Below are 15,985 nucleotides of genomic sequence, written 5' to 3'. Positions count from 1 at the left end.
CCCCTCCCCCCACTACTTTCAAATCTCTTACTATCTTTCCTTTCGGTTAGTCCTGACGAAGGGTCTCGGCCCGAAACGTCGACAGCGCTTCTCCCTATAGATGCTGCCTGGCCTGCTGTGTTCTACCAGCATTTTGTGTGTGTTGTTGTTTGGAGGATAGGTTGCTGTTCTTGATAAACCGAGTTGCTTTTACAACTCTTTACAAAAGGCTATATTTAAGAAAGAGTTTGATTTCTAGACACATAAGGCATCAAGAGTATGGAATATGAAAGCGGATGAGTCATTGACCTGTACAGCACTTGCCCTGTCCACTACAGAGTGGAAATGGCTGATACAAAGAGACATAATTTTAAGGTGATTGAAGGCAAGTATAGGGGGAGATGCCAGAGGTAGTAAAGGGCATGTACTGGGCTATAACGTTCTATGTACCCTACTCTTTGCCTTACATCGGAGGTAAAACTTCAGTTCACTGGCTTCAAGAAAGCACAAAGTGCAAAGGCAACAGAAAGTTCCAGAGCCCTTGACTGGGAAATACTGTGGTCCATGACAAATTGGACCTCGTAGGCCAAGTCAATCTAAAAACAAACAGATAGTACAGTAAGGTACTCACCGGCTCCTTGCCATCCATTGCTTCAATCCACAGCCTCCTGTTGGCTTCCGATAGTGCCTGCAGTGTGACAGGGCTTTGCCTGTGAAAGAGAGATTTATATGGACTTTACTGTGGGGGGGGGGGGGGAATAAAAGAACCATTGATACGATGTATTTCAGAACCTCATCAATGTCTCTGCTTTTCAGCTACTGAAGCATGAAGTGCAGACGTTGTGATGCAGGCAGTGAGATTGCCAACGTCAGCACAGCAAGCTCTCACCTAGAGAAAAACGGCAAACGGCTTTCCAACAGGTGTTGCTTAAAGCCCCCTTGCCTGAAAATAGATTCACGGGATCTTTTACCTCCATTTGGGGGGGGGGGGAGATATCAAATTAGGTCTCATTTGATAGACAGTACTTTTGACAGGGCAGCTCTGGATTAAGACCATAAGAAATAGGAGCAGAATTAGGCCATTTGGCCCATCAAGTTTCCTCCGCCATTTCATCATGGCTGATCCATTTCCCTCTCAGTCCCAACCTCCTGCCTTCTCCCCATTTCCTCTCATGCTCTGACCAATCAAGAATCTATCAGCCTCTGACTTAAATATACCCAGTGAACTGGCGTCCACAGCTGCCTGTGGCAATGAATTCCACAAATTCACCGCTCTCTGGCTAAATAAATTCTTCCTCATCTCCGTTCTAAATATACGTCCCTCTATTTAAAGCTGCATCTTATGGTCTTAGACTCCCCCAGCCTACATCTTTTCACTCAAATCTCTGCAAACTAAACTGCCAAGCCTCTGCCTGAGGGGAGAGCAAGACCCATTATGCTTTAGAAGGAAGATCCCTCTGTTGAAAACACACTTGTTACAGGAGCTACAGCAGGACTTCCATTCCTTCTGACTGAGAATTTGACCATATCAAATATCGTTGCATGGGAGAAAGTAGTGATAGGGGAAAACAGACTCAAAACAACTGCCCAGTTTTCTTTTGGCAGTTACGTATTTAGCCTTGGTACTTCAGGCCAAAGGAGATAATCGCAAGAGAGATGGAACAGCAGACACCCTTCTCGCGTACAGTAACACTCACAGAGCGAGAGAGATCATGGGGCAGGAAGGAATTAAAAGGCAGACTGAACTCAGAGAGGAAGAGGTGTGATGAGAAGGCGGCACCCAACTGGGGAATCTCCACAGTGACAGCTTTCAGCACAGCCATGGATTAATGACAGCAACACCATTATTCAAGGTTTAAAAAAAGCATGACATTCAATCAAATTCCAAGTGTGACTTATCACACAGTGTTCTGGCAGCCCACATCCACGCATCTCCAGCTACTTCAAACAAAACTCTCGGCTCCGTTCGGGAACTTTGTGCTTACCTTTCAAGCAACTCAATATCAAAGCAGAACCGCTTGTCAATGGATTCGGTTTTCCTCCGAATGCAGGACTTCAGTTTAAATTCCTGGAGGAGAAGCAAGCAAATCAGACTTACTCAATATGTGGAGTGGGCCTCCTATCTTCTGAGGAGGGGTTGGACAGCCTAGGCTTGCTGAAGATTAAGAGACTGAGAGTGAATTTGACTGGAATACAAATGGCTGAGAGGTCTTGAAAGGGTCGATGTGGAAAGGATGCTTCCTTGGGAGAACGTCAGACAAGGAGATCACCACCTGAAAGCTGAGGTGAAGTTTTTTCTCAGAGGCCCGGGGCTCTTTTTCTCAAAAGGTGGTAGAAGCAGCAAGTCTGAAGCTTTTTAAGGGACTTAGCAAGCAAAGGTGTGACTCATCATTGCCAGCTGGGAATGCAGAGGTGAGGTTACAAGCAGATCAACTATGACCTTATCAATATTAAATAGTGAAGCAGGCTCAAGGGGCCTACTTCAGCTCTCAATTCATGCATTAGTATGTTCAATTGCTCAGAATAGTGTCTGAAAGATAATCATTTTGTACAATTCTCACCAAATACTTTGAATTCTTTGACGGGTTATGGGACCGTTTGTCAGCCTTTGTTTCTCATAAATTCTATTGTATCTCCATTTTCCTGTAAATGTCTGCAAGGGATTGAATCTCAGGATAGCGTATGGTAACATATACAGACTTTTATAATAAACGTACTTTGATTATGGATATATATTTCCCTTGATGGGTGGCGGGGTGGAGATACGTCTCTACCAAAGGAGGTGTAAGGTGCTCTTTCCCTCTGCTAGCCTGCAGGTCACCCCTGGGCGAGGTGTAGCACCTGTTTAGCCCCCTAGTCAGGGTCACGTGAAGCCATGGGAGCAGGTGTTGATGATCATATGAGCAGATGGTGCACATCACAAGTCCACAAGTCCTGGTTATCCGGCTACTGACACCAGGCAGACAATCTCTGAAGAGTATTGATAATGGCTGCGGTCGCCCATCACGTAAAGACACTGCCTGGAAGAGGGCAATGGCAAACCACTTCCACGGAGAGATTTGCAAGAGCAGTCATGGTTACGGATAGACCATGAACACCTATGTCATGCGATATGGCGCCTAACGAAGAAACGAATGAACAAACCAACGATTGCCCTTGAACTGAGTGGTTTAGTGGCCATTTCTAAGGGCGTCGAAGCATCACCCAGCTTCACGTTTATAACCACCCATTGAATGATCATGGCTATTGGTGAGCAACCGCTCGAAGGGTTGCATCAAAGTTGGTGTGAAATTGTGGGGCAGCTCTGTGGCGGAGGGGTTAGTATATTACTGCTACAGCATCAATGCCCCGGCCTCAATTCCACCGCCGTCTGTAAGGAGTTTGAATATTCTCTGCATGACCGCACAGATCTCCTCCCGGAGCTCCGGTATCCTCCCCCACATCCCAAAGACGTATGGGTTAAGGTCAGTAAGTTGTGGGCATGTTATATAGCTGACAGAAGCATCAGGACACTCGCAGGCTGCCCCCAGCACATCCATAGACTATGTTGGTTGTTGAGGCAAACGATGCGTTTCACCGCGTATGCTTCGATGTACACGTGACAAATGAGTTTAAGTGCCAGTGTGAGGAACCCAATGTCTTTCTATCTGTCTCCATCAGTAGAGTACACCATGACGTGGGCTCCAAACAAAAGGTGACATCCAGCATTAAGGACCCCTATGCCCTTCTCTCTTCAAGTAGGAGGTACCGAAGCCTGAAGGCACACACTCAATGATTCAGGAACAGCTTCTTCCCCTCTGCCATCTGATTTCAGAATAGACATTGAACCCGTGAACACTACCTCACGACCTTCTTTGTCTCTTTTAGCACCGCTTATTTAATTTGACTTTTTAAATATATAAATAAACACACACACACACAAAATATATATAAACATATTTACCATAATTTAGGGATTTTAACATGTATTGCAACACATGGCTGCTACATAGTAATAAATTTCACGACATATGCCATTGAAATTAAAGCTGACTGATTCTGCAGGCTAAAAGGAAACTTAAAAAGGACTTGATTCAAATGCTTCCCACACACTGCTATTCTGAAACTCTATATAAATATCATTATGATCACAATTCCCACAGACACATGCCTCTCATTAGTTACACAACTGAAATTGCCTGCCATAGTGCAAACTGAGTTTGTACATCCCAATTATAAAGCAAAATCTCCCATTTGTCCACCGACAAATTGGACTTGACAAGCTGGAATTTTAACTTTACAACGAATGCAATTCCAGAATGAAAGCTGTGGTTTGCACAGTAGTCACCACTGCCCCCAAATTAACCATTTCAAACAACACACACAAAATGCTGGTGGAACACAGCAGGCCGGGCAGCATCTATAAGGAGAAGCACTGTCAACGTTTCAGGCTGAGACCCTTCGTCAGGATGCTGCCTGGCCTGCTGTGTTCCACCAGCATTTTGTGTGTGTTGTTTGAATTTCCAGCATCTGCAGATTTCCTCGTGTTAACCATTTCAATAACCAGCTCTCCATACTGTGAAAGAGTTTGGTCCGAATAACCCCCATTCACCTTCCCACTGTATCCTTCTGTCTCTAATGTCATCCTAAACAATTTTTCAGGGGTGAGCCTGTCCATTCACTCAATTTTATTTATTTAAAGATACGGTACAGTAACAAGCCCTTCTGGCCCAACAAACTCACACAGCCCAATTACACTCATGTAACCAATTAACCTGCTAACCCGCATGCGGTTTTAAAAGTAGGAAGAAACTCACACAGTCACGGGGAGAACCTAAAAACACCTTACAGACAACAGTGGGACCTCAACCAAATCCTTTAGTCTCAGTTTTTCCTCAAATGTTGGCAAATAGAGTGCCTTGCCCATCTCTGAAAATTACCTTGATGGTGGGAATTAAGTGAAAACCCTTTGGGTATTTCCCAGTCTCTAAACCTCCACCCTGCAATGGGGCAGCCAGAGATTCATCATATCCCGTGGTTTGGGTTCCAGTCTACAAAGAGCACTGCTTGATTTTCCTGCACCCCATTGCAAATGGTTCAAGGTCAGGAGATACAATGTGGAGAATTTGTTTTAAATACATAGAACAGTAATGCTCTGAAACTCATTGCCTGCAAGGGTGGTGGAGACAATAAATCAGAGTCTTTAAAGGGAGTTTGAGTCAGAGTACAGCATGGTACAGACCCTTCAGCCCATCAAACCTACACTGACCATCAACCACCCACTTTTACACGAACGTTACATTTGTTAGGGGGTATTCTGGATTTAAGGTGTTAAGCAAATATTAATTTCAGCAACAGCCAATCTTCAGATTTGAATGTGGATTGTAGATTGAATTTAAAAAGCAGCTCTGAACAATGGTCTTCCTTGAACTGCAGATTAGGGTTGATTACAAACAAGGAAACACCCATTTACTTAATATGAGACAGAGGGAGGGGGAGAAGGGGGAAGAAGGGGAGGGGAAGGGGGAAGGGGAAGGGAGGAAGGGAGGAGGGAAGAGGGAAGGGGAAGGGGGATTGGGCGGAAGGGGTGATGGGGGGAGCACGTGGGTTTCCTCTAGACTATCCAGTTTCTTCCCACATTTCAAAGACATACTGTACAGGCTAGGATTAGTGAGCTGTCGGCATGCAATACTGGTGCCAAAAGCATGGCAGCACTTGCAGGCTGCCCCCAACACAATCATCGGACTGTGTTGGTCGTTGATGCTCACGACACATTTCTGTGAGCATGTGACAAGTAAAACTGATCTTTAATCTTTAAAACCTAATCTGTACTTTGTAGCATTCTGCAAATTGTGCACATCTTCTGGTTCCAGTCTTTACCCTTATTCTCTACATTTGCCATTTGCCTGCCCAAACTCTCCATCAGATAGAGACTGCATTGAAGAGTAATAAGGAACAGAAGGCATTCAACAACAGCATATATCAAGACAAGAGAGAGCAGAGAGACAAGCCAGCAAAGCAGCACAAGGAAAGGCAACCACCGTCTGTTCCACCACCTGTTCCTTCAAATGCAGACAGTCTCAGGAAAATTGGATCAAAAAGCTTCAGAATAAAAAAAAATCAAAGTTCTATGTGTACAATATGTAACTCAGTCAAAATTAACAATGGTTGCATTAATACTGGTGTTTGCTCAGTGCTGCCCTCCAGTGGTCACTTGGTGAAAGAACAAGTTTGGCCTGGACAACTTGCTAATTATCTTTTTCTCTTTTTAACTGTATTTTTTTCTGACATCATAACCATTCATACTACTTGTTCTATGTGCAATGTGCACTGTAATGTTTGCAATGTGCTTTGCATCTTGGCTCCGGAGGAACACTGTGTCGTTTGCCTATATTCTAGTTGAATGATAATTAAACTTGAACTTGATTTCTACAACATCCTATTAGACCACTGATTCGCCCAGGTGTTTGACAAAGTGAGCCACCAACATCAGCACTCCCTGCCATAACAGTGAGGAAAATTCCCAATGCTGGAAATACACAGGGCACACCAACAATCTTCTCAAAAGCGAGCCAGTCTTCTGAACAAGGGACACATAAGATGACTTTGACAAGAACTTCCAACACTCATTCCCTACGAACTGGCTGGACTCAGACTGTTTCACTTCTCTGATGCAGAGCAACTCTCACACTCAACCACACGCTCACTGGAGATCAATGCCAGTAATCCTGGCCTCTGTGTCTACAAGATACTTACTTGCTTAATCCCAGGCTTTGGATCACAGGATATCATGGTTAGGGTTCTGGTATCTTTCACGTACTTGCAATAGTATTTCACCCAGGAAAATCCGAGAGCCCCTGCAGAGTCAAAGAAACACATTTGTTGAACAGGATTTTCATTTGCCCTCCCTCTATGTACCAAGCAGAGGGCTAGTGAATGAGGCCCAGTTGAAAGGCCTTACAGGTTTCAAATGATTCTGCCCTGACATAGAGTTGTAGAACATCCAACAGTACAGCACAGGAACAGGCCCTTCAGCCCACTATATTGAGCAGAACCAATTAAATTAGTAATCAAATGAGCAAACAAACTAATCCACTATGCCTTCCCAATGTCCATCTCCTTCCATTTCCCTCACATTCACGTGCCTAACTAAACATTTAAAAGTTCCTAATGCGTCGGCATCTAGCACAACTCCAAGTAACCCACCACTCCCTGTGTAAAAAAAACTTGACCCTCAGCTTAAATGCATGCCCTCTGGTATTAGACATTTCAACCCTGGGGAAAAGATTCTGTCTGTCTACTCTATCCATGCCTCTCATAATCTTATAAAATTCTATTAGATCTCACCTCAGCCTCTGTCATTCCAGATAAAGCAACCCAAGTTATCCAAACTTTCGTTATAGACATGTCCTTTAATCTAGGCAACATCCTGGTAAACCTCTCCAAAGCTTCAAGTCATAAGGTCAAACAGCACTACCGTAATGAATAAGCCCTTCTGCCCACCTAATCAATGCTAACCCTAGTCCCAGCGACATGCACCTGGACCATAATCCTCCATACCCTTCCCATCCCTGTACTTATCCAAACTTCTCTTAAATGTTGAAATTGAATTCATACTCACCACTTGCACCGGCAGCTCGTTCCACACTCCGACCAGGTACATGGAGCTCAGAAAGATAGAGGGCTATGTGGCAGGGAAATTCTAAGCAGCTTCTAGAGTAGGTTACATGGTCAGCCCAACATTGTGGGCCGAAGGGCCTGTAAAGTGCTGTAGATTTTCTATGTTCCCTCTGAGGTTCTCACAGCACCATTTGCTGAAAGGCCTGCACTGTGCTGTACAGATCTATATTCTACGTAAAACCCCAAATGCAGGGAGATTCCCCGTGAGCATTCGGGAAAATATCTCTACACTGCGGTGAGGTATTACCTACAGCCATCAGTGTAGACAACAAATAAAACCACAAGGCATAGAAGTATAATTAAGACATTCAGACCATTAAGTCCACTCCGCATTCAATCATGCTGATCAACCGCATTCTCCTGCCTTCTCACTGTAACCTTTGCCCTCCCTTACTAACCAAGAACCTATCAACCTCCACTTTAAATATGACTTGGCCAGGTCGTTGAAAGGGTTAAATGGATCCAGAATAACTATGGAGGTTGTAAACTGAGTGATAATATCCAGTGGGTAGGTAAAATGTGCACAAGGTCAGGGGGAAAACGGAGCAAACTGCCAAATGCGTGCAGTTACAGCTGGAACCCACATGGAACGAAGTTAAACAGAGCAATACCAAACTGTAGTTCTGTTGTTGAGACACAAGGTGTCACTAACTGATGCAGGAATAAACACATACCTTACATTTGTACACGCTCTTGACATGTACCTTAACTTGTCCGTTCTCAACCTATTCGCCATAATGGGGGCACAACTGCCCTTCGCACTGTCCTGATTAACCCTTCGCAATTCCCCTGTGCCCATTTAACGCTCCTCTTGCCCGACAGTAGTGCGGTGGAAATCCGGGCACAACTCCCCACATCAACGTTGTCACACATTCTTCATGCACATTTTAGAAGTAGCAAAGTAACTGAAGAGCAACTCTCACAAAATGCTGGAGGAACTCAGCAGGCCAGGCAGCATCTGTGGAATCCAACTTCCACCCTGCCCTCAAATCCATCTGGTCCACTCCCTTTCTCGATCTCACTGTCTCTAGCTCCGGAGACAGCTTATCCACCGCTGTCTATTATAAACCAACAGCTACTTTTTCTATACCTCGTCCCACCCTGCTACTTGTAAAACCGCCATCCCTTTCTCTCAATACCTCTACCCCATCTGCTCTCAGGATGAGGCTTTTCATTTTAGAACAAAGGAGATGTCCTCCTTTTTCAAAAAGGACTTACCTTCATCCACCATCAACGCTGCCCTCAACCACATCTCTTCCATTTCACATACATCTGCTCTTACCCCATCCTCTCACCATGCTACTACCTCTTGTCCTCACCTACCACCCCCAGCAGCCTCCGTATCCAGCACATAATTCTCCAAAACTTCTGCCACCTCCCACTGGATCCCACCACCAAACACATCTTTCCCTCCGCCACCTCCACTTTCTGCAGGGATCACTCCCTATGAGACTGCCTCATCTATTCGCCCCTCCCCACCGATCTCCCTCCTGGCACTTACCCTTGCAAGCGGAACAAGTGCTACACCTGCCCTTACACCTCCTCCCTCACTACCATTCAGGGCCCCAAACAGTCCTTCCAGGAGAAGTGACACTTCACCTGTGAGTCTGTTGTGGTCATCTGCTGTGTTCGGTGCTCCCGGTGTGGCCTCCTGTATATCGTTGAAACTCAACGTAGATTGGGAGACAGCTTCACTAAGCATCTATGCTCCATCCACCAGAACAAGTGGGATCTCCCAGTGACCACCCATTTTAATTCCACTTCCCATTCCTATTCCAATATGTCCAACCATGGCCTCCTTCACAGTCGTGATGAGGCCACACTCAGGTTGGAGGAACAACACCTTATAATCTGTCTGGGTAGCCTCCAACCTGATGGCCTGAACGTCAATTTCTCCAACTTCCAGTAATGCCTCCACAACCTCCCCCCCGCCCCCCCCCCTCACCATTTCCCATCCTCTTGTTCCTCTCTCATGTTATCTCCTTACCTGCCCATCGCCTCCCTCTGGTGCTCCTCCCCTCCTCCCCCAACCCCCTTTTTTCTTTCTTCCATGACTGTCTGTCTCTTTCACCAATTAACTTCCCAGCTCTTTGCTTCACCCCTCCCCGTCCAGGTTTCACCTGTCGCCTGGTGTTCCTCTCTCCCCTCCCCCACCTTTCAAATCTACTCCTCAGCTTTTTTTCTCCAGTCCTGCCAAAGGGTCTCGGCCCGAAACTTCGACAGGACTCTTTTCCACGGATGTTGCCTGGCCTGCTGAGTTCCTCCAGCATATTTTGTGTGTGTTGCTTGGATTTCCAGCATCTGCAGATTTTCTCTTGCTTGTGAAAGTCGCTGAAGATACACTCAATGGCTGCTTTATTAGGAAGAGGAGTGAAACCCGATGTGGTTTTCTGCTGCTGTAGCCCGTCCACTTCAAGGTTCGATGTGTTGTGCATTCAGAGATGCTCTTATGCACACCACTATTGTGACATGTGGTTATTTTATTTATAGTTGTCTTCGTGTCAGACTGAACCTGTCTGGCCATTTTCCTCTCACCTCTCTGCTTTACGAGGTGTTTTTGCCCACAGAACTGCCACTCAGTGGATTTTTTTGTTGTTTATTGCACCATTCGCTAGCAGGGATTACCAACCTGCATTCCACAGACCCCTCGGTTAATGGTAGGGGTCCATGGCATATACAAAAATCAGTAATCCCACTCTAGATACTGTTGTGTGTCAAAATCCCAGAATTCGTAGATACCCAATCCACCAGCTGGCACCAACAATCATGCCATGGGTCCAGTCACATTCCTTCCCCATTCTGAACACCAGCTGAAGCTCTTGACCATGCCTGCATGCTCTTATGCATTGAGTTGCTGCCACAAGATTGGCTGGTTCGACAGTCGCATTAACAAGCAGGTGTGCAGATGCACCTGACAAAGGGACCCCTGAGTGTACATGTAGGACAATCGGAGGATTACGGGCAGTGTCGGAGGGAAGGGTTAGGTTGATCACAAGGTAGCTTGATATAAGTCACACAGTATCATGGGCTGAAGGACCCATTCTGTGCTGCACTCTTCCATGCTTTGTGTTCTATACCAACTGATTTAATTAACAAAATGTCACTGCAATGCTGCCCTCTCCAGCAGACTCAATGGGCTGAATGGCCTACTTCTCCCCCTAAATCTTATGGCAAATCAAATAAATAAAAATGCCTCGAAAATCTGTTCAAATGGATTTCTACTGCTTCTCAGTTACAGGTGGCTGAATATTAATCCAGGGAGTACCAGAATGACTAAGATAATGATTAATACAGAGAAAGAGAACTGATCCTTACGTTTCTCCTGAAAGAAGAGGTAGCCTTCGATGGTAGGCTGTCCTGGTAACTTGCAGGTCTGTGGAGACTCTCTCATTCTTTTCATAAGGTCCTCCATCTCTTCTCGAGTGCCCATAAAGTGATTCCTTGTCTGGGAAAACACACAGTGCCAGTTCAGAAACACAAGACATTCTGCAGATGCTGGAAATTTGAGCAACACACACATACACGCACGCACGCACGCAATGCTGGAGGAACTCAGCAGGTCAGGTAGCATCTACGAAGAGGAACAGTCAATGTCTCAGCATTTCAAGAACTCACTCTCTCCTATATAAAATTATTGATCCTGGCCACTCATTGGAATTCTTCTAAACAGGTCAAGTTCCTGAAATAATCAAAAATTACCAACTCCTGAGTTCATATTTTGGGGTCCAAGCGTTGCTGGCAAGTAGAGCATTCATTATCCATCCATTACTCTCCCTGACAAGGTCTTTTACTGACCATCTTGCAGCCTATCTGGTGAAGGTACTGTAACACAGATCCTGATATCCCACCATTACTGGCTTACTGTCTGAGTGACCCACCATTACAAAAATTAGTCAGGCACACTCAAATGGTGAAACACCTGTTCAAAACTGGCAGTGAATAACTCAATTTACACAGAAATCAGTATTCAATTTAATTAGAAATGACTGACACTCAGTATCTTTATACATGAGTGAAACAAAGAATCAAGGGGATTGATTTCAGTGGGTACCTATGTTCAACGAGAATTAACTCATTTTCAAGAACTCCATGTTCAGTAAAGTTTCTTGACACAATCTGTAGATAAGCCTACAAGAGGAGAGGCTGTACTTGATCTGGTATTGGGAAATGAACCCGGTCAGGTGTCAGATCTCTCAGTGGGAGAGAATTTTGGAGATAGTGATCGTAATTCTATCTCCTTTACCATAGCACTGGAGAGAGAAAGGAACGGACAAGTTAGAAAAGCGTTTAATTGGAGTAAGGGGAATTATGAGGCTATCAGGCAGGAAATTGGAAGCTTAAATTGGAAACAGATGTTCTCAGGGAAAAGTACAGAAGAAACGTGGCAAATGTTCAGGGCAAGTGTACCTAGAGACATTTAGATAGGTACATGGTGCTTAGTAAAATAGAGGGCTATGGGTAAGCCTAGTAATTTCTAAGGTAGGGACATGTTTGGCACAACTCTGTGGGCCAAAGGGCCTGTATTGTGCTGTAGGATTTCTATGTTTCTGTGTTCTATGTTCTAACTCTGCAATGAATGTTCTCAGACTGATTGATGTGTGCATGCATAATCTGTCCTCGTTTGCACACTGGCTGCTTGTCAGCCTTTGCTTACGTACAGCTTTCCATAAATTCTATTGGATTTCTTTATTTTCCCGTAAATTCCTGCAAGAAAATTATTCTCAAGGCAGTATGTAGCATCATATACATTGATAATAAATCTACTTAACTTTGACTTTGAAACCTCCAAGTACAAACCCCACTGCAACAACAGCCTCACAGCAATATAAACTGAATCCAACCTGAAGACAGAGGATTACGCTGGCATATGCCTTCAAAGAAGATGCTTATCATGGCCGTCCAAGCCATTGTTGATCTATCCTGTCAACTTCACGTTGCTCCTTGTGGGAGTTTGCTATCATCTTCTCTTCCAGCAACTCTATTGAAAAATAATCCTTGATCGGGGGGTGGGGGGAGGCTGATCAGGTGCCACAGCTTACCCAAGGGTGACCTGCAGGTTAGCAGACGGAAGGAGTGCCTTATACCCTTGGTAGAGACGTATCTCCACCCCACCACCCAGTGCATAAATCTGATTGAAAACTGTGAGTTGCAGTTGCCAACGACAGTGGGAACATGACTTAGTGGTGGTGAGAGACTTAAAGGATTGGAATGCTTAGTATTCCAATGGTTGAGGCATTCAGTCAAAGGAAAGGATCAGAATAGACAGAAATAGAAGTGTTAACAAATACCAGAAGACACTAAAAATAACAGGAAGAACAGTACTCCGTCTGGATCAGGACAATGAAAGATAACGATACTGCTCTGACAACTAACTCCTTTGTAAACATAGTTTCCCCACTAATGCTGTGCAGATGTGAAAGCTGAACTTCACAGGAGGGCAAAAGGAAGAGAATCGGCTCATTTCAAAGGTGCTCTTTTCTCACTGCTGCCGTTGGGCAGGAGGCACAGGAGCCTTAGGTCCCACACCACCAGGTTCAGGAACACCTGTAATCGTACTCTCACCAGGCTCCTGAACCGGCATGGGCAACTTCCATCACCACCACTCGGAACTGATACTACAACCTACACACTCACTATTTTTTCATTAGCTTCATCTTTCAACATCTCAACTAGTGCTCGGCATCACTGTTCCTCCTGCATAAGCCACCTGCTGACAGGTGTTGGGGAGGGGCAGGGTGGAGACCAAACACACACAATGAAGTGCGAGGGACCGGAAGAGGAGGAAGGCAGCAAGAAAACTATAGGGACAGGATCGATACCATGAGTTGATCTTTCCTGTATCTTGGGGATGTAGCTGGTAATGGGCAAAGTACATTATTATCAAAGTATATAATGTCATTCTATACAACCCTGAGATTCATTTTCCTGTGGGCACACTCAGCAAGCCTACAGAATAGTAACTATAGGAAGATCAACTAGAATGCAGAAGAAAACAAACTGTACAAATGCAAACATAAATAAATAACAAGAAGATGAAATAACAAGATAACCCGTTCTTAAAGTGAGCTCATTGCTTGTGGGAATCTGAATAGGTGGGCAGGTGAGTGTAGTTAATCAAGAGTTCAATCCTGAGACTCTTGTACCTTCTACCTGAAGGTAGCAGTGAGAAAAGAACATGGCATCTTGAAAACCAACAGTGTGTCAGTTCACCTGAGATTAATTAATACTTTACCGACTCAATTGAACCTGACAACAGGAAGTTGCAGATGCAATTTTTAAGTAAGAGCCAAAAGAGGGTCAAATCTATGAAGGTGATACGACAGGTTAACTAAACTTTTAATGAAGATTCTAGGATCCCTAGTCTTGAAAAACAAACAGTGCACAATGCCAGGAAGCTCTCCTAAACTTAAAAAACACCAGTCTGCTCTCTGTTGTAGAGTTATCTCCATCTCTGTTTGGTTGACCCCAACACTTCAGAGCAGGCTAACGAATGGATTCAGGGACAGAAAGAAGTGCTTAGACATACCAACTTACAGAAGAGAAGAGGCATTTAAAGTTATTTAGGTTTCAATACTAAATGAAAAGAAGTTTCCTAAAGATCTATAACCAGATGGAAGTGACAATGGGGAAAAAACTTTATTTCTGAGACACAAGATTTGAAAGCACTGGCTAACTGAATGGTGCGTACACAAGTAAAATAAAAACATACCAGAATATAGAAGATATTGCAAGGTACGGGGGTGAGCGGGACTGTTTTTCCAAAGGGTTGCCTCAAGCAATGGGCTTGAGATGTATAGTGGAGAGTATACTGACTGGTTGTGTTATGTCCTAGTATGGAAACATCAACAGAAAATCCTACAAAAAGTAGTGGATACAGCTCAGTCCATCATGGGTAAAACCCTCCCCCCACTGAGCACATCTACATGAAGCACTATCGCAGGAAAGCAGCATCCATCATCAGGGATCCCCCACCACCCAGGTGATGCTCTCGTCTCACCGCTGCCATCAGGAAGAAGGTACAGGAGCCTCAGGACCCACACCACCAGGTTCAGGAACAGATACTACCTCTCAATCATCAGGCTCTTGAACCAAAGGGGATAACTTCACTTAGCCCCATCATTGAAATGTTCCCACAACCTATGGACTCACTTTCAAGGACTCTTTATCTCGATATTTATAGCTTATTTATTTATTTGTTTTTCTATTTGCACAGCTTGTTTGCTTCAGCACTCTGACTGAATGCCCAAGTTGGAGCAGTCTTTCATTGATTTTGTTATGGTTATTATTCTATGGGTTTATTGAGTATGCCGGCAAGAAAATGAATTTCAGGGTTGTATGTGGTGACATACACTGTATGCACTTTGATAATGAATTTACTTTGAAGTTTGAGATATCCTGTTCTATGATCATGTACATACAACAAACCATTTCTTCTGGTGAAATTCCTCTACTAAATTGGAAGTGCAAAGAAGAATTGACTTAACAAAATTCACAAATGCCATGGAACCATGAACAGAAGAACCAACAGCTCAGTGGATGCCAGTGTTGCTTAGACAGAAGCTCAAGAAGTCTATTCCTTTTTGATTATAGATGTAGCACAGCAGAAGTGAGGAATGCTGAAAGCATCATCAGGGTCTCCCTCCCCCCACCGACACCCTACCGCCTGATTCAGGATATATATCAGAAGCACTGCATATGCAGTTCCTCCAGCACTGTCAAAGACCCATCCCATCCATCCTACAATCACCTGACCTCCTGCCGTCAGGCAGAAGGTAACACAGCTTAAGAACGAGCAGTGTCAGACTGGGTAACAGCTTCTTCCCCCAGGCTGTTAGACCTGATAACACCCTGCTGTCACCCAGCACACGTGTGCACCCTGTCACCCCCCCACCCCCCCCATTCCCCAGCACACAGACACACTCTCATCCTGCACTGGTCACTTTGCATCTTTTATTTTCACATATGTTTACAACTGCTTGTTTTATTATAGTAGTGTCAGTAATGTTATACTGTCTTTCATAAACATGCATTTCAAAATAAACTCTTCTCGGGCTTCCAGATGGGTACAAACATCGATTTTAACCGGCATTTCGATGACAAACTCTGCCAGCTTCATCAAGGATGATGCCTGTGCATACCTAGTCCAGTGCTATTTATACCCCCCATCTTCTATCCCCCCCCCCGACTGGTTAGTCCTCATCCAATCAAATTTCCCCTTTCTCACTTTGTTTACAATCAAATTCAGTTCCTGCTCAGAGCAAGAGCTGCATCTTTGTTAAAATTGTTTACCCCAAGTTATTGACAGCTTTGTGCCGAGGTCAGTCTTACAGCCATTGCGAACGCAATA

At 44.6% G+C, this 15,985-nt stretch overlaps 1 protein-coding gene across 1 annotated transcript in view; it reads right to left on the bottom strand.

Annotated features, from left to right (window-relative positions):
- The window catches only part of ophn1 (oligophrenin 1), a 229,854-nt gene that overhangs the window by 92,663 nt on the left and 121,206 nt on the right, over positions 1-15,985 (bottom strand). Inside the window, exons 8-11 of the mRNA XM_073057890.1 lie at positions 10,954-11,083; positions 6,715-6,815; positions 1,965-2,047; positions 611-689 (exon numbers count right to left, since the gene is read on the bottom strand). Of these exons, the coding sequence (XP_072913991.1) occupies positions 611-689; positions 1,965-2,047; positions 6,715-6,815; positions 10,954-11,083 (393 nt within the window). The remainder of the gene's footprint in view (positions 1-610; positions 690-1,964; positions 2,048-6,714; positions 6,816-10,953; positions 11,084-15,985) is intronic.

Source organism: Hemitrygon akajei, chromosome 10, assembly GCF_048418815.1.
Source record: "Hemitrygon akajei chromosome 10, sHemAka1.3, whole genome shotgun sequence".
Taxonomy (NCBI): Eukaryota; Metazoa; Chordata; class Chondrichthyes; order Myliobatiformes; family Dasyatidae; genus Hemitrygon; species Hemitrygon akajei.
The sequence above is the reverse complement of the archived record's forward strand: the minus strand, read 5'-3'. Positions and strand labels throughout refer to the sequence as shown.